Source organism: Chelonoidis abingdonii, chromosome 5 (genome assembly GCF_003597395.2).
Source record: "Chelonoidis abingdonii isolate Lonesome George chromosome 5, CheloAbing_2.0, whole genome shotgun sequence".
NCBI classification, from domain to species: domain Eukaryota; kingdom Metazoa; phylum Chordata; order Testudines; family Testudinidae; genus Chelonoidis; species Chelonoidis abingdonii.
The window spans coordinates 132701278-132722549 of NC_133773.1; the positions used below are offsets into that span (position 1 = coordinate 132701278).

The 21272-nt window shown below is 41.4% G+C and overlaps 1 protein-coding gene across 1 annotated transcript in view; it reads left to right on the plus strand.

Annotated features, from left to right (window-relative positions):
- Positions 1-21272, plus strand: part of RMND5A (required for meiotic nuclear division 5 homolog A) — a 37052-nt gene that overhangs the window by 9464 nt on the left and 6316 nt on the right. The window contains exons 3-6 of the mRNA XM_032776876.2: positions 9860-9994; positions 10193-10293; positions 17686-17852; positions 19766-19931. Of these exons, the coding sequence (XP_032632767.1) occupies positions 9860-9994; positions 10193-10293; positions 17686-17852; positions 19766-19931 (569 nt within the window). The remainder of the gene's footprint in view (positions 1-9859; positions 9995-10192; positions 10294-17685; positions 17853-19765; positions 19932-21272) is intronic.

The following is a 21272-nucleotide window of genomic DNA, read 5'->3' on the forward strand; positions in this document are numbered from 1 at the left end:
AATAGACATATTGCACAACTTCTTCTGTTTGTTCTCCCTTGATTGTTGTTTGCATTTCTGGCAAGGTATCAGACTGCATAAATTTTGTTTTGAAACGGTTAATTTTCAGTCAGACATGGCTGCTTTTTGTGTTGCAATCTCGTAGCATTTTCTGTAGTTTGATAGTATTTTCTGCAATCAACGCAATATCATCCATGAATCTGAGATGGTTCAATGTATTATAGTAATATAGCAAGGTGCTAACAGGATTAATAGAAATCTTCTAGCTAAGAAACATGTCTTCTTTCTGTCTAATCACTGGTAACAGATGTTTAGACAGCTGTATCCTGTTTTAGGAGACCTGTTAATCTGGAACAGCTTTATCAAGAAAGGCATTTTTGAAAGATTTTTTTTTTTCTAGTTTGCTTTTGCTCACTTCACTGAGGGCTTGGTCCTGTGAGGTGCTGATGACTCTCAGTGAGAATACAGGATGCTGAGCACCCCACCGGATCAGGGCTATTAATATGATGCTTTTGTGTACTTAATAAAGAGAGCACAAAAATTAATCATAGTTGAAGCTTTTCTGGTGAGATATTCTGATACAAATTCCGACTTCAAGGATTTCTGGGAGCTCCACAAGTTACTGTAGGATAGACTTCAATATCCCTTCGAAAAAGTACCAGAATTCTCTCTCACAGCAATTGATGCCATTTGTAAACCTTCAAACCACCCTTTTCCATGAAACAATATTGTGAAGCATTCTTCCCTCCCGTGGAAGATAAATCTCTGTGTAAGAGTAATAAACAAAACAAAACAAAAAATCCCCCAAACCCTTTTTTCAGATTTTCGTTTGTGTTGTGGTTTAATATTTAGACATGTTTAGATCTCAGATTGTGATTTCTTAAACACAGTGACAGACATAGAGTTGGTAGACCGCAGACAATCCTTTTATAAAGAAGACCTCTGTGAATATGTCTCTTGCCTCTAAAGAGCCAACCCAGCTATACAATGTAAGGATTAATCTTTTATCTTTCATAACCAGGTTTAAACAAGACATCTAATCTATTAAATTTTAATTTAGTAGAGCAGAGTGCACTAACAATCGCAATACACAGCACACTGCATTATTGGGTGGAATATCTGTGCAATTATTATGATTTTTTTTTTTGTTTTCCCTGTTTTTAGCTATCATGTAGATCTAAAAAAGAATGGATGGGTTAATACCAACAGTGCTAATCCAAGCATCAGTGTGATATTCAAAGCTTAAGGATACATCTGTTCATGATCCTAGCGACTGTATCTAAACCAATTAACTAGAGTAAAAGCAATCCATCCTTATTACTAGCTTGAAACCTGCTATAAATCCGTTTAATCTTGTCTTGAGTTTGAAACTTATAACTTTCAGTCCTCTTTTGATTTAACAGATGGACTTCATATGAACCATTCTGAATTTGATTAGGTTCTTTTTCTATTTAATTGCTCTGGTAAAACGGAATAGCACTAAATAATAGCAATGTAATTTAGGTGGACTTGAGTACTGAGTGAAACAATTGGGATATTGTTTGTAGTAACCAAAAAATAAGAGTATAACCCGCCTGACATTTAGGTATTTCATAAAATTAGACATGGTCTTTTGTTTCCAAATAACTGTTTCAGTTATTCACTCGTGTAGTTTCCCAATAGTTTTATTGTCACTTTTCCAAATTAAGTTTGCCCAGTATTTAAAAAATGGACAATATAAATAAAAGTTTTATTAAACTGTAGGAACCACATTTTTAGAGACTGACAGAAACAAGAAGTGGAAAGACATCAACAAGTTCATCTGGTCTGTGCCCACAGTGGGTGCAGGATTGCCAATAAGGACCCATAGCTGAAAGTTCAGTCCTGCGATATTCTGAGCAACCTCAACTCCCATCAATATCACCGGGAGTTCAGAGCACAAACACTTCTTCCATGTTATTTGGCACTTTGCAAGATCATGCCTTGAAACACAGACTTTCTGTGAGATCTTGTGCAAGTCACTTGAACCAAAAGCTTCAGTCCATACAGCTGGAAAACTGGATAGAAAGCAGGAGCTGCATCTGCTGAGAATTTCTCTAGATAAATAAACTACGGAAAATATATTCTAATCCTTGGGCTATTGACAAAATCCATTGTATAAAGTGAAACATAATGATTTCATGGATAGTCAGGTTGAAGAAGGTCTCGTGGGGGGGTTCATCTAATCTATCCACCTGTGCTGATTAAGATAATGTTTGCATTTCAAACAAATCTGATTCTGTCTAGTGAAGTATCTATTGGCTTATTAGGGTTCCATAACCAATTTAAATTAAAGTCTCCCCAAATAATATACTTAAGTTTTAAAACAAGTCAAAGAAATTAGATATAATTGATCTAGTGTGTGGATCCCTCATGGCTTCCAGACAAATACTAGACAAACTTTTGCTTTCAATAAATAAAATCCTCATTAGAACCCGACAAATAAGTCTTTTACTGTCATTCACAAGATGTAGGTTTTGTATTTACAATAGCCTTCCCGCACCATATTCATTTTCATCTTTATTTTTACAGATAGAATAAAACCCCATGACAATGGGATCGGTGTTTTGAAGGTCATCATGTTCTTGTTAAGATATGATCAGATGTGAACAAGTGTATCTCACATGAATTTATCGTGGTCTTCAAGATTAGAGTGAGGCTTCCAATATTTATTGGAACTAATTTTAGTTGAATGTTACATCGCAGTGATATCTATTGTTTCAAATCAACCAGTATTTCCTGCTCAACAAGCTCAGATTTTGATGGAATTTGGTGTGCAATGAGTCCATAGCTATAACTCCTTAATCTGAACTCACTATCTGACAGAATAGCCAGATATATGCAGCTCTAAGTGGCTTTGAAAAGAGTTGCAAGGTTAAAGGACCAGATGTTATTTTAAAACTAAAGTGTTGCCTTAACAGTAATTAAAATAGCTAAAAGGTGAGGGAGTTGAGATATGCATGTAGTTACTAACATGGGAGTGAGTAGGCAAATGAGATGAGATAATAGTATAGGAGTGACTATGCTAGTGTTACACTCCCAGACCAGGAATGGTTTTAAAACTAGGGTTTTATTAAACATAATATCTACAACCCCCCAAACAAACGCAGCTTCTAAAAGTTCAATCTCACTGAAGGACAACAGCAATCCTCCTGCGATCACATCTTGCTTCCCCACCAGGGCCGGCTCCAGGCACCAGCTAAAGAAGCAGGTGCTTGGGGTGGCCAATACCAAGGGGCGTCCCTCAGGCCACTATTGGGGTGGCACGTCTGAGTCTTCAGCGGCAATTCGGTGGCAGGTCCCTCTTGGAGCGAAGGACTTGTCACCGAAGAGTGGTTGTTTCTTTTGCCGCTTGAGGCGGCAGAAAACTGGAGCTGGTCCTGTTCCCCACTGTGTTCACTTTAACCTCATCAGCAGAACTCCAGACCCTTAAAGGGAGAGGGCACAGCCTTAAAGGGACAGCGTGCAGGTAAATATAACCCTGGCATTCCATTATGAGTACTAGTACCTGTAAGCCTCTGACCACATTCGGTATGAACTAAAGGTTCTTCTTTGAGTGATTGTCCATATGGCTTCCATTCTTGGTGTGCATGTGCCTGAGGCTAGAGTCTTTTTGCCAGCAATGTCTGTTGGGGTCACACCTGCACCCGAGGTATTCTCCCCTCATGCACACTCCCACCTGAGGGTGTAAAGAGCAGAGTGCACCCAGCTGTCCCTCAGTTCCTTCTTACCACCTATGGCAGTGAGACAGAACCACTACAATGCCAACTTGCTTTCTTGTTTCCTATAGACACTGTCCTAATGGTTGGTTAGTTAGTGTTTTTAATGTAGATTTATTTTACCCATTGGCATAAAATCCCCCCCCCCCCCCATATCACTTAATAGGCTCGGCGCCCCCTTGTACAAGAGCTCTAGCCATCATAGCAGCAGCAAAATCCCCAGGGGTCAAAACTTTCCCTTCTTGGGAGGCTGCTGTGCCTCTAAATGATGGTGAGGGGCATATACCATAGTGCTCTTCCATCTACCACTCATTTTCCAAGTGGATTCAAAAGGCCTGGGAAACCCATCTGTGATTATTTCTTCTTCAGTGCTCCATGAAGACCTCTTCACACATGGAGAGAAGGACCTAGTGAAGGCTTGTTTCTTTTTGAGGAGCGCTGCGGTGAGCCATGATTCAACCTTGAGCTCCAGAGCAACGTCGATTTAGAGACCCCAGTCGTTGATTTCAATACTTTTGATGACAGCTTTGGAAAGGGACAGGAAGGAGCGCCTCTCCAGAGTCGAGCCAAAGTGTAGGTCACCCTCCCTGCTGCCTACAAGGTCCAGACAAAAAGTTAGTGTGGGTCTTACTCCCCTCAGACTAAGCACTTGAACGGCAGCCATTGGTCTGACCAAGGTTTCTTGGGACCAGCTGTTAAATAAATGCTTGTGGTACCCCTTATACCTGCAGAGTGCTATTCCTCTGGCTTCTGGCACTTTGTCCCTGCTGGTACCTAGAACATTCATAGATTCATAGACTCTAGGACTGGAAGGGACCTCGAGAGGTCATTGAGTCCAGTCCCCTGCCCTCATGGCAGGACCAAATACTGTCTAGACCATCCCTGATAGACATTTATCTAACCTACACTTAAATATCTCCAGAGATGGAGATCCACAACTTCTAGTCCAATATGCCAGTGCTTAACTACCTGACAGTAGAACTTTTTCCTAATGTCCATCTAAATTCCTTGCTTGCAGTTAAGCAATCTTCGTTGTCTATCCTATAGGTAAGGTGACAATAATTTCTCCCTCCCTGATGACACCCTTTTAGATACCTGAAAACTTGCTCATAGTCCTCTAGTCTCATTCTCTTCCAATAATAAACCCAGTTCTATCAGCTTCCTCTAGGTCATTTTCAGACCTTTAATCATTCGTAGTATGCTTCTATCCGGACCCTCTCAATTTCTCCACTCGTTCGTGAAAGCGTTGCTCGAAACTGACAATACCCAGTTGAGGCTAACCAGCACAGAGTAGAGTAGAAGAATGACTTACTCTGTCTGTGTACAACACACCTGTTAAGCAGCCTCAAAGCGACGTTTGATTTTTTGCAACAGTATCACACTGTTGACTCATATTTAGCTTGTGGTCCACTATGACCCCTAAATCTCTTTCTGCCATACTCCTTCCTAGACAGTCTCTTCTCATTCTGTATGTGTGAAACTGATTGTTCCTTCCTAAATGAAGCACTTTGCGTTTGTCTTTACTGAACTTCATCCGGTTTACCTCAGACCATTTCTCTAATTTGTCCAGATCATTTTGAATTTATATATATGGTAATGACTGATTTAGCTGTGAGTTTAGTACTAGAGTCACCTTTGGAGAGATTGAAAGAGGTGCTGGCTGTACCATTGGTCACCAAATCGGCTGTATTGGAGTGGTACCAACTCCATCCCCTATTTGAGTAGAGGGATCATTAGTGTCCTTGTACATCTGAAAGTGTTGCCCTACCTCTGTACTCCTCATCCTCTCTGTCAGTGCACAGTAGGGACTCAAATCCCACTCACCTCTATGGGGTCACAGTAGGAATACAAGAGGGATTCCAGGAACTGTTCTCAGTAGGAAAAGGCACGAATCTCATAGAGATCAGCATCCTCCTCCATGGGTCCATTACCCATATGCCTATGAACTTTGATGTTACTGGGTACCTTGTGATATGGAACCCAGTTCCGGCAGGTCAGTAGTTATTGGGACACATGGCCTCATGTACCTCTGTGACACATGTTGCTAGACTTCACCTGTGCTCCATAAAAGGGTGGCTAAAATGGGTGTATTTACCCAACTCGAACCACACAGACATGATGGTTATGGTCCCACAAGAAGTCCTCTCTCTGGTGGAAAGACCCTCATGTGGTGCGGAACAGAGTACCTTTCTCTACACTTCTACCTACCAAGTCTGTGGTGACAGATACCTCAGGGATGGGAAACTCACCTAAAACATCTTTGTACTCCGGGCCTGTAGTCCCCTCAGGAAACTTATCTGCATATAAACATCCTAGGGTCACAGTCATCCTTCTAGTATGCAGAGCATTTCTGCTTTTTACTCCAGGGATCCATTATCCAAGTGCTGACCCCATGGCTATGCACTATATCATCAGACCATGAGGAGCCAGGTCTTATCCACTCTGTCAGGAAGTTGTTAAACTTTGGCATTGGTGTATTTTTCACCATATCAGACCACTCACCTTGTGTCTGCCAGGTATTCAGAACTTGCTAGCCGAGCACCTCAGCAGACAGTTCCCTAATAACCACGACTGGTCAGTCAAGGACCCAGTGCTTACAGAATGTGTTTCACAAGTCGAAATAGACCTATTTGTCACAGACCAGAACAGTACATGCTATGTATTCTGTTCCAAAGGGGATCTAATTCAGGCTTACTGTTGATGCCTTTCTCACTTCCTGAACACTGGGACTGAGGTATGCCCTCCTCCTCCCCCGCTTATGCCCTCCCCTCGGAGCTGGTGAATCTCTCCGCGCGCAGCACCCGATCACTTTTTGGTGCTATGCCTAATATAGTGTGGCAGAACAATGGTCATATTTTTCAACTGACAGCTTGGATGCTGGCTGGATGATGTCCACTGAAAGAAGCTGTTCAGCTGAAGTTCGGAACATTATCCTCCAAAGCAGGAAAGACAGACTTACGAAAAGGTTTTCTATTTGAGTATCTCAGCACTGCTGCCTTCCTTGACAACACCCACTACAGCAATACTATTTTTAGCCCTGAAACAATCTTGACTTTCTATTGGCTTGGTAAGGGTCCATCTAGCAGCAATATCTGCTGCAGTCCAGGGTCATACTGAAAGTTCTTACCTATAGTGGCTTGATTAATTGAAGATCTAATTTATGATTTTTCTCCTAGTTCAGGAGCCCTCTCCCATTTGGAATTTCACTATAGTATTATCAGAGTCGATGAGTTCCCCAAGCTTGGGCCCTTAGCAACCTGTTCCCTATATAAGTGGTTCTCAACTAAGGGCCTGTTGTCCCCTAGGGAGCTGTGAGCAGGTTTCAGGGGGTCCTCCAAAGAGGGCCAGCGTTAGACTTGCTGGAACCCAGGGCAGAAAGCCGAAGCCCCACTGCATAGGACTGAAGCCAAAGCCAGAGCAACTTAGCTTCATGGGGGCCCCTGCGGCATGGGGCCCCAGGCAATTGCCCTGCTTGCTACCACTTAATGCTGGCCCTGGCTCTTATATGCAGAAAAACAGTTGTTGTGGCACAGGTGGGCTGTGGAGTTTTTATAGCATGTTGGAGTGGGGTCGGGGGGGTTCAGAAAGAAAAAGATTGAGAACTCCTGCCCTATACCACCTACCAATGAAGACTGCGTTTTTTGTAGCCATTACATCAGCTCAAAGGGTAGAGGAACTTCAGGCCCTCAGGATGGATCCCCCTTATACAATGTTTCATAAGGTCACGCTCAGGCCTCATCCCGTGTTCTTTCCCAAGGTTGTTTCAGAATTCCATATAAACCAGTTCATTTGTCTCCCAGTTCTCTTCCCCAAGTGTCACTTAACCTTGAGAGAAGCCAATCTTCACACGCTTGCAGCAGTAAGAGCACTGTGTTTTTACATGGACAGGACAAAACCATTCAGAAACACATCTAGACAGTTCGTGACCTCTGCAGAGAGGGTTATAGGTCAGGCAATATCTTCTCAGATTATCTGAGTAAAAGGGCATATTATGAATTAGCCAGATTAAATCCACCCAGCCACATTAGACGGATGCCTTCTTTGGTAGGGCTGTCCCACAGTCATTTAAGTAGGACTCCTACTACCCACCTCCAGACAAACAGATAGCTGTGTATTAGTCACCAAGAGTGGAATCCATCTGGACAATTACCTGAAGAAACAGCAGTGACTTCCCTTCAGTAATTGTGGTTCTTTGAGATGTGTTGTCCACATGGTTTCTATGACCCACCGTCCTTCCCCACTACTATGAAGCCCTACTCCTCATGAATTCTGTATTGGCAAAAGAACTGAAGGATGGTTTGACCTGCTCCACTCTTTATGGCATCTGGTTTGGGAGGACATGAGGACATCTAGAGCATAGGCACAACCCTAATAGACATTACAGATTAGACAGATCTTATCTTGCATGCATGTTCACAAAGAGTGGGATCCACATGGACAAGTTGTCTTGAAGAACCACTGTTACTATAAGGTTCTTTAGCAGAAGCCTAAGAAGAATTGGACCAATCTGAGTGCTTATTTGTAGTTGTGCATTCCTCCCTGATAGAGCAAACTCCTGAATGCTTATTAAATATCACAGCTGTAAAGGGTTCCATCTGTCTAGTCACAGTGTGGTTGGGAAATTGTCCTCAGGATCGGTGATGGAGATGATCCTTGCATGGGTCACAGGATTGTTTCAGATACGAGGATTATTATTATTACGCTCTAAGGTGCTCAGGGCTGTTCAAAACAAACAAACAGTCTGTACCTCACAGAGTTTACAAATTAAGACACCTAAGACAAAACTCTTGTTAAATGTGAGACAGCTAGTGAATGGTCATAGCTTTTATATTTTTAATATTGTGCTTTCTGTATCACTCTGTGTCTCCCCTCTTACAATGAGGTGGAGAAGACAGTTGGTTGACTTAGGGCTAGTGTTTTTGTTTCTCACTAATGATTGTGTCTATAAGATCGGAAGGAGATGATTGAGGCCTTATGCACTGAGCGAAGGAGGTTGTTCCATATGTAGGGGGCAGCGGGGAAAAAGGCGTGAAGATGAGATTTGGTGCAGGAAATAAAGGGAACAGTGAAGCTGGGATAGATTCATAGACTTTAAGGCCAGAAGGGACCATCATGATCATCTAGTCTGACCTGCACATCACAGGTCACAGAACCTGACCCGCTCCCTCCAGCAATAGGTCCATAACCTCTGGCTGAGTTACTGAAATCCTCAAATCTTGGTTTAAAGACTTCAAGTTACAGAGTATCCCCCGTTTACTCTAGTTCAAACCAGTAAGCGAGTTGTGCCTGATGCTGCAGAGGAAGGCAAAAAACTCCAACGGTCTCTGCCAATCTGACCTGGAGGAAAATTCCTTCCTGACCCCAAATATAGAGATCAGTTAGACCCTGGGCATCTTTGGCAAGTGAAGGGGAGCTGTAGTTGAAAGCAAGGATGAGTAGTTTAAATTGGGTAGAATAAGCATGTGACGTTCCCACTTTAAACAGAGTATCTGCCCAGTGTTTATAGTCCAAATGTACCCCTTTTCTGTGGTTTGGCTTCATTGTTAACTAAAACAACAAAGCGTACCTCAGCCTCAGGTTAAACTTTCCCTGCAGGACAGCTTCTATACTCTTAATTTCCTCTACCAAGAGAGATACTATAGTCTTCCTGATATCTCAGTTGGAGCTAATGATCCACCTATTAACATAACTCAGTAGCGCCTTTATGCAAGATTCTAACACCTGACAACTTGACCAGGATTCTAGAGTTTCCCGAATAGATAGGGGGGAGACAGTGGAAGGACAGATTAGAAGATACGGAAAACTCTTCTCTGCTGACACTTCTCTGTGAGGACATATCATGGGCTGGAAATCCTTTTATTAATTAACTAGACTTGTAATTTGCTAGCATATTTCCTTATATTGGATAAATTTCAGATTCCAAGCAAGCAAGCCAAGGATTTCTTCTTACAGCACACAGAAGATAACGAAGTATGTTTCTTTTAAAATGGGAGGTAATTGAGGGCAGCTGAGTAACAAGCAAAAAGCATCAGAGTGTAGACATAGGTGTCTCTGCCTAATTAAAGAATAATTACATGGAGTTACTTGTTCCAGCCTATTAAATGTTAATTTGTACGTTTCAGAATTTTGACTCCGACATCAGCAGCGTGGGGATAGATGGATGCTGGCAAGCTGACAGCCAGCGAATTCTCAATGAGGTGATGGTAGAACATTTTTTCCGACAAGGAATGCTGGATGTCGCTGAGGAGCTCTGTCAGGTAACCATAGCTCAGGATGTTTAACATTACCAATAAGTAGAAATTATACCCCTGATAAGCATCTTTAATTTTGTTAGCTGAAACTCTCAACTGGAGTATTAATATTAAAGTGTAAATAATTTGAAAAATGATATACTACTTTGTAAACTTTTTGTGGCCATTTTTCTGGTAACTAAAAGGTGTGACTTTGTTTTTCAGGAATCTGGTCTTTCTATAGACCAAAGTCAAAAAGAACCATTTGTGGAGTTAAATCGAATATTGGAAGCATTAAAAGTTAGAGTTTTGAGACCCGCATTAGAGTGAGTTTCTCAGTTTTCTTTATTTAAATACTTCAAGTGAAAATCCAAAGGGTGGTAGAAATCTTGGCATTGACATCAATACACTTTAAGGAGAGTATCATAGTTTATAGAAGGTTTAGATGTTATTCTGTGGTCCTTTCCCCCACAGCTAGTGCTGACCTTCCAGGTTCTTTCTCCCGGTCGAATGCTTAATTTGAACTGCACATGGTATAATCCTGTTACTAACTTAAGCTTGCAGGAAAAACTGTGTCAGTTACAGAAACAGTTGTATGTCTTAAACAATGAAATGTTACCTAGACTACAATGAAACACTGTCACTTACTTAAAAAGGGTCTAAAAGTAGAGAGTGCCAAGTACCTCGTGGCTGTGCACCCCCTGTTCCCATTGACTTTAATGGGGGCTGAAGGTGCTCAGGGCCCTGCAGGACCATGTTCAAAGCTATTCATTTTGTCAGTTTTACCAATCAAACTCAGATCAGAGAGATCACAAGAGAAGGGAAAAGCAGGGTGATGGAGGAGCACACGGTTTGAAGGATAGGTCCTTTTCATGGGCTGGTGGTGATAAGCGAGTGGTGTTATTAGCTTCACACTAGAGTTTTGCTTTTTCCTCAGGCAGGTAGAGTCCCTGGTTCACCTGAGGTCAGATTGGGAAGATGGATTGCAGGTGAAGTCCTGCTATTAGACAAAGTTATCCTTTCTCCCAGGGGCAAGAGCCAGTGGAGAATGGTATCTGATGTGCAAGCAAAGACCATCTAGCATATATTGCTGAACTTCAGACTATGATATATCTTGGATTTAGTAGGCTTTTCCTCTATTAGACCTATAAGGGAAAGTGAAAGATAAAGAAAAAAGGCAAGATGATGAAAAATCCCCTCTTTTGGATTACATCGTGTTTTCTGCCTTTCCAGATCCTGGATAACTGAGTAGGATGTGCTCTACAACTTGCAGTAAAGCATGCAACCTGGAAAGAGATTTTGGCACTTGAGTCCAGTTCTCAGTGTGCATCAAATTCTATGTAACTTAACTTTAGCTTCTCTCTCATATAAATAAAACTAGACAAATTAAAGAAAGAGTTGTTAAAATACATCTTTGGTAACCTGTGATATTTATTCTGTATTACTAGAAACAGTAGAGCAAAGGAAACAGAAATCCTTTACATTTTATTGCATATGATCATCGTGCATTTAGGACAGTGTTTCCTAAACTTGGGATGCTGTTTGTTTAGGGAAAGCCTCTGGCGGGCAGGGCTGGTTTGTGTACCTGCCGCGTCTGCAGGTCCAGCCGATCACAGCTCCCACTGGCAGGGCTGCTGGAGGAGCGGGGGGAAATGGGGCAATTTGTCCCGGGCCCCACAGGGTCCCCCCTGAGAATACAGTATTCTATAGTATTGCAACTTTTTTTTGTGGAAGGGGCCCCTGAAATTGCTTTGCCCCAGGCCTTCTGAATCCTCTGGGTGGCCCTGCCCACTGGTCTGGAGCAGTGAACTGCAACCAGTGGGAGCCACGATCGGCCGGATGTGCGGAGGCGGCAGGTACACAAACCAACCCGGCCTGCCAGGGGCTTTCCCTACGCAAGCAGCGTCCCAAGTTTGGGAAACACTGATTTAGGATATCCAATTTTCTTTGTTGTTCAGTGAAATAATTTTCATATGAGCAAAGACATTTTTCCCTTGATACTTGTGTTCACTCGTAACTACTAGTCTTATAGTCTGACCTTGAAAATCTGTGATCATGAAATTGACGTCAAAGTTAAATGCACTGACGCTGTGATGTTTAAGCCATTACTCCACATACACCAAGTACTGAAATCTTTCTATAGAACATGAGGAGGGCAGCATAAATAATTACTCATTGAATATGCTAAGGTGAATAGAATGTTGAGCTGATTCAGTGCCACTGAACTAGATAATTACAGGGCATGAATAATCTAACGATGACTTGGATGTACCAATTGAAATGGCATCACCTGCCATTTACATACACCTATTTCTTGTAGTTATAATAGTAGCACAACCTTAGTGAAGGGCATTACCTGGAGATTGACAGTCATTAATAGCAATCAGCAGTCATCTGCACCTTGGGGCAGCAAGTCCTCTTGCCTCCAGCTAGCTACATATTTCCAGGAAATACCCTGTACCTCGCTCATTGCTACTTGTTTATTTCTGGTAACTCCCACAATGTGCTAAGCACTTGCCAAACAGAAGGGAAGGCATGGTCTTTTTTCCAAGGATTTCATATTCCAAAGACAGGGGTTGGAAGAAAGTAGTGCAGCATATAAGGTGGTGGTTAATCACATCTTAATTATAAAAAGTTGTGTGAACAGTGTTCTGAACGAATAAAGAGGTAATATAAGCGATTCCCAATTACTCCTCACACTTGCGATTAGTGAGCTAGTTTCCCATGGGTCCCGCAGCAGAAATGGAGCTTGAGGAGGGAGCTGAGTTTGGAAAGGGTAGAGGCCTGGGGGGTGAGCTCAGGAAGATTCGATCCATGCATGGGGACAGCATAGGAGGAGGCATGGCAATGTTTGTGTGAGAAGCCAACAAACAGGCAGACAAGGCTGTCAACATTAAATGTAGCTTTAAAAGAAATGTTTAAATAGCAGGCTCAGGTACTTGGCTGACCTGCTTCCAGGGCTGTGCTGCTGCTGTGATGGAGCATAAAGGTGAAAACAGGGAAAGAACTGTTAATTACCGCACCATTAGTTAGGCAGGGGAAGATCCAGTGTTTGGTTAGTTACACAACTGCTCACCCCCCTCCGAAAACAAACAAATGAAAAAACAACCACCTAAAGATAATTGCTGGCCATTGTTTTTTTTTAAATGAAGCCACTTTTTTAAAAGGAACACTCAATTAAAGTTCCTGTGCCCAGACAGAGTGATGGAAGTTTATGAAATAGAGAGATCTATCTGTGTTACTGATTACCCTTTAGATTATTAAATATAAAAGCTATAAAACTTTAAAATTCTAAGATTGGTAATACATGGGCTAACATTTATATTTAGTTGACTTTTTTTTTTTTTTTTAACCAATTTATACTGTTTATTTACTTTTTGTGCATTTCACTCAGCTTGAGCAGGTAGCCTACTCAGCCCTGATCCTACATTCTAATCCCTGAGATTCCTGCACTTGTGTAAACCCCACTGACTTCAAAAGAGCTCTGCATAGCCAAAGAGGTTTGCTCGTTCAGTCTGATGGCTGGGTTGAGGCCTTAGGTCCTTTCCAGATGGATCCCTGTGCCTCTGTGGAGCCCCATTGATTTCAGTGGGTCTCTGTGCGGGTGTAGGGGTTCACTTCTGCAGAACAGCTTACAGGATCTAGGCTTTCGATTGTAACTTCTTCAGGGAGTGGATTTGTCTTCCGATGTATCTGTACTGCCCTGTGCACAGCAGAGTCCTGATATTGATGGGGGTCTCTGAGCACTACAGCAATATAAAAATTAGGTGAGAATGAAGCTCAGCTTTGAAAGTTGTTTTTAATTATGTATTGTATAGAAATAAATGTTCAGCTGGATTTGAATCACAAAAGTGAATATGTAGAAAAGCAAGTATTGTTCGGAAAGAAGTATTAGCTTTCTTCGGAAGGGCAAACAGTGCAGTGACTAATACTTCATTTCAGAGCTTGATAGAGCATATATGGGGGTTGAACTTGAACTTAGTTAACAAATGAGTGTCACTTGTTGCTTTAGCAGGAATCTTTTTAATAAGAACAGAATGTCCTGGGCTGCTGTCTTGGATTGTGACATTAGTCAAAATGATCTGGACAAACTGGAGAAATGGTCTGAAGTAAATGGGTTGAAATTTAACAAAGACAAATGCAAAGTACTCCACTTACGAAGGAACAGTCAGTTGCATGTGTGCTAAATGGGAAATGAGTGCCTAGGAAGAAATACTGCAAATCTGGGAGTAATAGTGGATTGCAAGCTAAATCTGAATCAACAGCGTAACACTGTTGCAAAAAAACGAATCGTCGTTCAGGCATGTATTAGCAAGGGAATTGTAAGAAAGACATGAGAAGTAATTCTTCTGCTCTATTCCACACTGATTAGGCCTCAACTGGAGTATTGAGTCCAGTTCTGAGTGCCACATTTCAGGAAAGATGTGGACAAACTGGAGAAGGTCTAGAGAAGAGCAACGAAAATGATTAAAGATCTAGAAAACATGACCTATGGGGGAAGATTGAAAAAAATTGGGTCTGTTTAGTCTGGAGAAGAGAAGAGTGAGTGAGAGGAGACAAAAGAGTTTTCAGTTACACAAAAAGTGGTTATAAGGAGGAGGGACATAAATTGTTCTCGTTAACCTCTAATGATAGAACAAGAAGCAATGGGCTTAAACTGAAGCAAGGATGGTTTAGGTTGGACGTTAGGAGAAACTAGGGCCGGCTTTAGGCTGATTCCTCAATTCCCATAAATCAGGCCCCACGCTTCAGAGGGCCCGCAGTGTCCGGAAGAGGGACCCGCAAGGTAAAGCCCCAGAAGACAACTGCTGCCGAGGAAGGATCCTCCGCTGAAGTGCCGCCCTAAACAGCAGCAACTGATTTGAGCTGCCACCAAATTGCCACCACTATCTTCGACGGCAGCTCAATTGCTGCCACTGTCTTTGGTAGTATTTTGGTGGCAGTTCTTTCGAATTGGGCCCCACACGTCCTAAAGCCGGCCCTGGGAAAAACTTCCTTTCAGGGTGGTTAAGCACTGGAATAAATTGCCTAGAGAGGCTGTGGAATCTCTTTCATTGGAGATTTTTAAGAACAGGTTAGACAAACACCTGTCAGGGATGGTCTAGATGATACTCAGTCCTGCCATGAGTGCAGGGGACTGGACTAGATAACCTATCAGTGTCCTTCCAGGCCTTTGAATCTGTGATTCTAGTTGCAGTGTTTGCTGAATACACTTTCCTACTTATGAGCCACTTAATTACTCTGGATGACATTTGGTGGCCCTTATTTCCTAGTAAGGGTCTGAGCTTCAGTGACAATAGTCAGCTGACCAGGACTGTACCATGGACAATATTTTCATGATACTAGGTTCCTGGTTGAGAAGTTCTATTGATACATTCTTCAGTGACGTTAGCCACTTAGTGGAGGTACAATGCTGACAGACTTGGTTGGGTTGAACCATCTGAGACTTACATTGCACTGCTGAAATTCAAGCATCTAAGTTTACTGATTGTCAGGGATCCTAGTTTTCCATGAATAAACCCCCCCAAATTTACCGATTTTTTTTTTTTTTTTTAAAAAAAAACATAAATCCGCATTTTTCCATGATTATGATGAAATGTTGAACTTCAGTTTCCCTAACCATAGTATGTATAGGTATCAATTGAACACTGTTGCAGGAGGGATAGTTCAATGGTTTTAACATTGGTCTGCTAAACCTAGGGTTATGAGTTCAATCCTTTGGAGGGCCATTTAGGGATCTGGGGCAAAAATCTGTCTGGGGATTGGTCCTGCTTTGAGCAGGACTAGATGACCTCCTGAGGTCCCTTCCAACTCTAGTATTCTATGATTCTCTGTTTTATTGATATATTTACAATATTTAAGCAAGTTCAAAGCCTACCAGTGCCATCAAGCACTGTAATAAAATTAATAGAATTGTAATTTGTATTTCTTACATATACCAATACTTCTATGTCTCTATTCCATACAGTAGAACTTCATTTATTTGAGGCTCCCTTTTCCAGCTCTGCATATTACCTGAACCACCAGCCACCTGGGGCTGATGGTGGTGGGGCTCAGGCTGTCAACCCACGGTGGCTGGGGCTCTAGTTGTCAGCCCTGCTGACTGGGGTTGACCACTCGAGCTCTCGCCATCCAGGGCTGACTGCCCGAGCCTCCCCACTGCCAAATTAAAATCGGGGATAGAAAGCTCTTTGCCAATTCTCCTGATTATCCAAATTTTTGATTATCCAATCTGGCCCTAGTTCCAGTTAGATCAGAATAATGGAGTTCCACTGTGTTTTTATTTTTTCACAAAATGGAAAAATTAAAGATTCTCTGTAAAAATGCAAATTCTGCATTTTTCCATGGCAAGCGGATTTCTAGGCTCCCTGCTGATTATGAAGGTTATATTTTCCACCGGGCATAGTTAAAAGTACAAGTCAACAGTTCTGGTTTCAAGCCCACAATGCTTAAGTCAGGATTGTGACTTTCATTGCAATAAAATGGAAGTATGCGTTTGCTTGTTTGGAGATGTAAGACCTGCCTACCCGGGTGATTTTCACTAAGCGACTGAAGTGTTTTTGATATGATAGAGTGGTAGGGTGATATATTTCCTTGCTTTTTTGGATTGTTAATTTCACCTGGACCCAGTCCAGCTCTTCCTTGTAAAAGACATTATTGACTACATCACTTCCTTGCTGAGAGGTGGAAAGCTGCTCTCCTAGCTTAATGGTACTCCAGATAAGAAGCAGGTATCCACTAATAACAAACAGGTGTGACTGATCTTACTAGAATTTGGGCTTTATCAAAAGGCTTCTTAAAGGAACAAGACCAGATTGGTTTAGGTCCAGCCGTGTTTAAAACATCAAAACGAGGTTCCATAAAACCTAAACAATATGAATGTTTCCATGAACTCTTTAGAATATTCCATTACAGTTTATCTGGTTTTTATGTAAACATTTTGCTGTGATATTTGCAACTCAAAACATTGCAGTGTTGTGATAGTGCATGGCAGGAGGAAGGGAGATTAGCGAGGCTATTTTTATTGTTCAAGCTGAAGATAACAGAGAAAATACAGTAATAGCATAATCAGTACAAAGTTCAGTTATTAAAACAAAGATTTTTTTTAAAAAGTCAAGTGTTAGTAAGATCTGTCGTAAAGAGCTCCCAGGGGAGACTGCTCCGGTGCACATCCATAATGTGGTGATTCAGTAGATGACACCTGGAGAGTGGAGAGGGGCATCATGTTCTTACAGGTTGAGTCTTTGGATGCTATCTAAAATAGGGGTCCTGACAATTTGTGGCTGTTAAAGATTCTGTAGCAACACAATATGGGTATTAATCTCAGTGTCTTGGCCAAATTCCAGCTCTATATTCTGCTTAATTATACTCCTCCTACAGTTTTAGCTTGATATATGGTATATACTTCCTGTCCTGGGTTGTTGGGTAGTGTTACTGTGTGCAGTTAAATGGGGCTGTGTTATTCAGCCCCAAAAGTGGCGGCATTTAAGTGGTAGATTAAGTGACCCCTTTATATTTATATGTATTCCTTGTCTGAGCTATGAGGCTTAATTATTTGTAAAATGTTTTGAGATCCTCTGAGCACTGAGTATTATAATGGAAGTGCAAGATATGGAGCCATATTCTTACTGAGATGCTCCTTGAAATGAAAATTATAATTTTAACAATTCTGTACTCTTGTAGGCCGAAACTGATTTTTTCCCCCCAATTTCCCTTAGGTGGGCAGTATCTAACCGAGAAATGCTTATGGCCCAGAATAGTTCCTTGGAATTTAAACTACACAGGCTATATTTCATTAGTTTATTGATGGGTGGAACAGCAAATCAGAGAGAGGCATTGCAGTATGCTAAAAACTTTCAGCCATTTGCTCTAAACCATCAGAAAGGTGAGTGAGTTTTAGTTATTTTTAAATTTGTAACACATTCAGTACTTGGCATTCAGTTTGAGTTGTCTTTGTATTCTGTTGCTGTTTTTCGTCAAGTCCCTTATTTACTTTTCCGGGGAAGATGTGGAGGCCTTTTCTTAATATAAGAATATATTCAAGAGCAAGTTATGATGCCACAACGAACTCTCAACTGTTAATAAACACAAGGAATAATGTGCTAAGAGCAGCTTTACATAGACGATAGAGCATTGAATAAGTGAAGGGCAGGTTGAGTTAAGTATTCATCTCTCCAGAAACCCCAGGGTGGAATTACAACCATGAAATAGTTTTAAGCACACTAGCTGGAAAGTGAGAGGGTGGGAATCATGGGTTAGTGAGACTGGCTGTATCTTCCTTCATCTGAAGTATCAATCTGTCTTTCTGTTCACACTTCCTACATCCTAGTTTAAAGCTTGTGTAATCTTTATAGACTACAGCTAGTAGAATGCGATATTGATCAGGCTTGACACTGACATTCTGTCCACTGCTGGGGAAGGATTCGGAGGAGAAACAACCTGAATATATTATTCAGTTGACTTTTTTAAAGTCACTCACCTGATATTTTGCCTTTCTCTCTTCCACTCTTTTTTATCCCTCTCGTCTCTCCCACCCACTTGCATTCCCACTCCTCTGATTCATCCTTGCTTTGCAGCATCTCTCACAAGTAGCCAGCTTTTTCCAGCAAGCTAACACAGAACCTTTCATTTGCTCATCCTCTTAATAGTTTTGAAACTTGTCACTGCATCTTGAAATGTAATTTTTTTCCCCCCTCTATGTTCAGGAATACTGTCCCAGCATCCTGGTAGCTTGAATTATTTTTATCTTTTAAAGGTGACAGTCAAATATATTCAAATATGGTTATAATGTTGTTGAGCTTTTTATTTAGGTCTCCTCTAATATAGATACATTGCCAGGGTAAAGTGTACAAAAACACACACACATACTGTTTGGGCAGACGTCTGGTATTCCAGCTGTATGTGACAATATAAACGTTTTTTTTGTCGTGAGATGCAGGTGACTTGATATCTCGAGAAGCTGGGAAGCCATGAGTGAGTTAAACGTGCCATCCCAAATGGGAACTTCTTTAGAAAAGTGTTAGGAAGCTTTGAAAACTTCTAGTACTAGTTTTTTCATATCTCACTGCCTGTATAGAAAGATTGCCCTATTAACATGAGTGCAGCTGTATGGGCAGGGAGAGAAATTAGTATGAAGCGGTAAAAATTTCAGCGAATGATCTTAAAAAAGAAGAGTATATTTCGATAAATCCAGGTGTCATGGCCCTAGTGTTTCTGCTGTGCCAGAGTCAGAGACAGATTTGTATCCTGTTGAAGAGTGGAATTCCAGCTCCAGCATCATTTGTCTGAGTAGTTTGTGAGACATCTGATCTTAAAACTCTGTAGTCCTGGACATTGGACTAATAATCTGTGCTCCAACCTCATCCAGGGTCCGACCACCCTGTTGGTAGGGGAGATGTAACATTTTTAGTAATAGCCTTTCTAAATAATAGGAGCCTGACATCTGAAAGCTGCTCAGACATTAGGCACATTGTAAGTAGACCTGGTAGAAGCAGGTTGGTGGGGGCAGAGTGCAGGTGATAGCAGAAGTGCAAAAATAATGCAGCCTATTCCATAGCACTGCGGTCTATTCTGGTTACAGAAAGATATCTATTCTATGCTGGTCATACCCATATTTGGTATTGAAGTGTGTGTATATTTCTGAATCTCTTGTAACACAACTGGTAATCGTTGACTCAGTATACATTAAAATTATGTTTTTTTCCTGTGTAAAGGGGAAAAGCTCAGACTAATCTTCCCACTATAACATAAAGCAGTGTAAAATGTAATAGCTAAAGATTTGCTTTTTGTCCTTCACAGATATTCAGGTTTTAATGGGCAGCCTGGTGTACTTGAGACAGGGTATAGAGAACTCTCCATACGTTCATCTACTAGATGCAAACCAGTGGGCAGACATCTGTGACATCTTTACAAGGGACGCCTGTGCTCTCCTGGGTCTCTCGGTTGAATCACCTCTGAGTGTTAGGTATGCTATCTCCCACTGAAATGTTTTGAAGGCCACGGTGCCTAACCTTTTTGCAGCTGCGGGCTGCAGTGCTAACTTGACAGGAATGCAAGGGACGTGGCTAATGTGCATTCAGTAGAGCCAGTTGTAAGACTACAGATTCCAGCATGCAGTGTGGCCAAATGGCCGCCTATTGAGCTCAAAGTGGAACATTGTATGCTAGGATTCTTAAGCTGCTGTAGGTTACACACCCATATTAAGGATGAGGCTGTAACCAACCCCTCTTTGAGCATAGGACAAGTGTGTGAAAATGAAAAAGCCTGAACCAGTTATCTACTTGCTAACTAACACTTTTAGTCAATTTTGTTATCTTTAATTCAGTTTTCTCATTTCGCATTGGTTCTGTGTTGAGGTTCTGTTTCTAAATATGCTAGAATGTGATTTCAGCTGGTAAAATTTACAATCCACTCATGGAAATTCAAGATTTGCAAAGATGAAATCTTGCACTTTCATGGGAACTGGTGTTTCCCGGCTCTGTGGTGAATATTAACATTGTGTTTAACTGAAAATACAGAAATCTAATTTTTCTTTACATGTCTACAGCCATCAAATTGTAAACCACCCTTTACCCAGATAGTGAAGAATTAACCACCACTAGGACTTTGAGCGATACATCCCCCAAATGCACTGTACCTGACTTTCCTTTTAGAGGTTACATGAGAAGAGAGATGGTTTTGTCTTTCAGTGGACTCAATCCTATGGAAGTGCCAATATTTTGTTTGTGGTTATCTGCTTGCTTGTGACTGTTAGTTACGTTCCTGTTTAGTTGACCACTTTTAAAGATGTATAAACTCATTACTGCAGCATTTCACAGACATTTCATTAATATCTTTGGTGATTTTTGGTGAACCAGTTTCTTTTGGAGCCAGGCTCATGCATTGGAAAGGAGCAGCAGAATGGAAAGGAGAAGTATGCCTGAATATGCATCCTCCTGTAGCAGCATTTATTGATTAATTTTAGTTTGTGGGTGTAAAAATGAGCACTGAGGAATCTGTGTCCCTGTAATAGATTTTTTAGTCCATCTTTTTTCCTCCCAGAACAATATCCTGCGAATTAATAGTCACTCACTGACATTTTAATGCCCCGTGCATTGACTGAGTAATGTGCACAGTTCATTATCAGTACAAGTATATGAGTTGCTACCACTGAGGTGGAAAAATCCCCTCCTTTTTATTGATACTTGTGTTGATTAGACAGCCGTTTGGGGCCCAAAGTGAAATCAATTGAACTGTGACATTTTATTGTGCATATGTTATTGACATTCAGGGCATAAACAAGACTGCTCTAAAATGTAGCTATTGC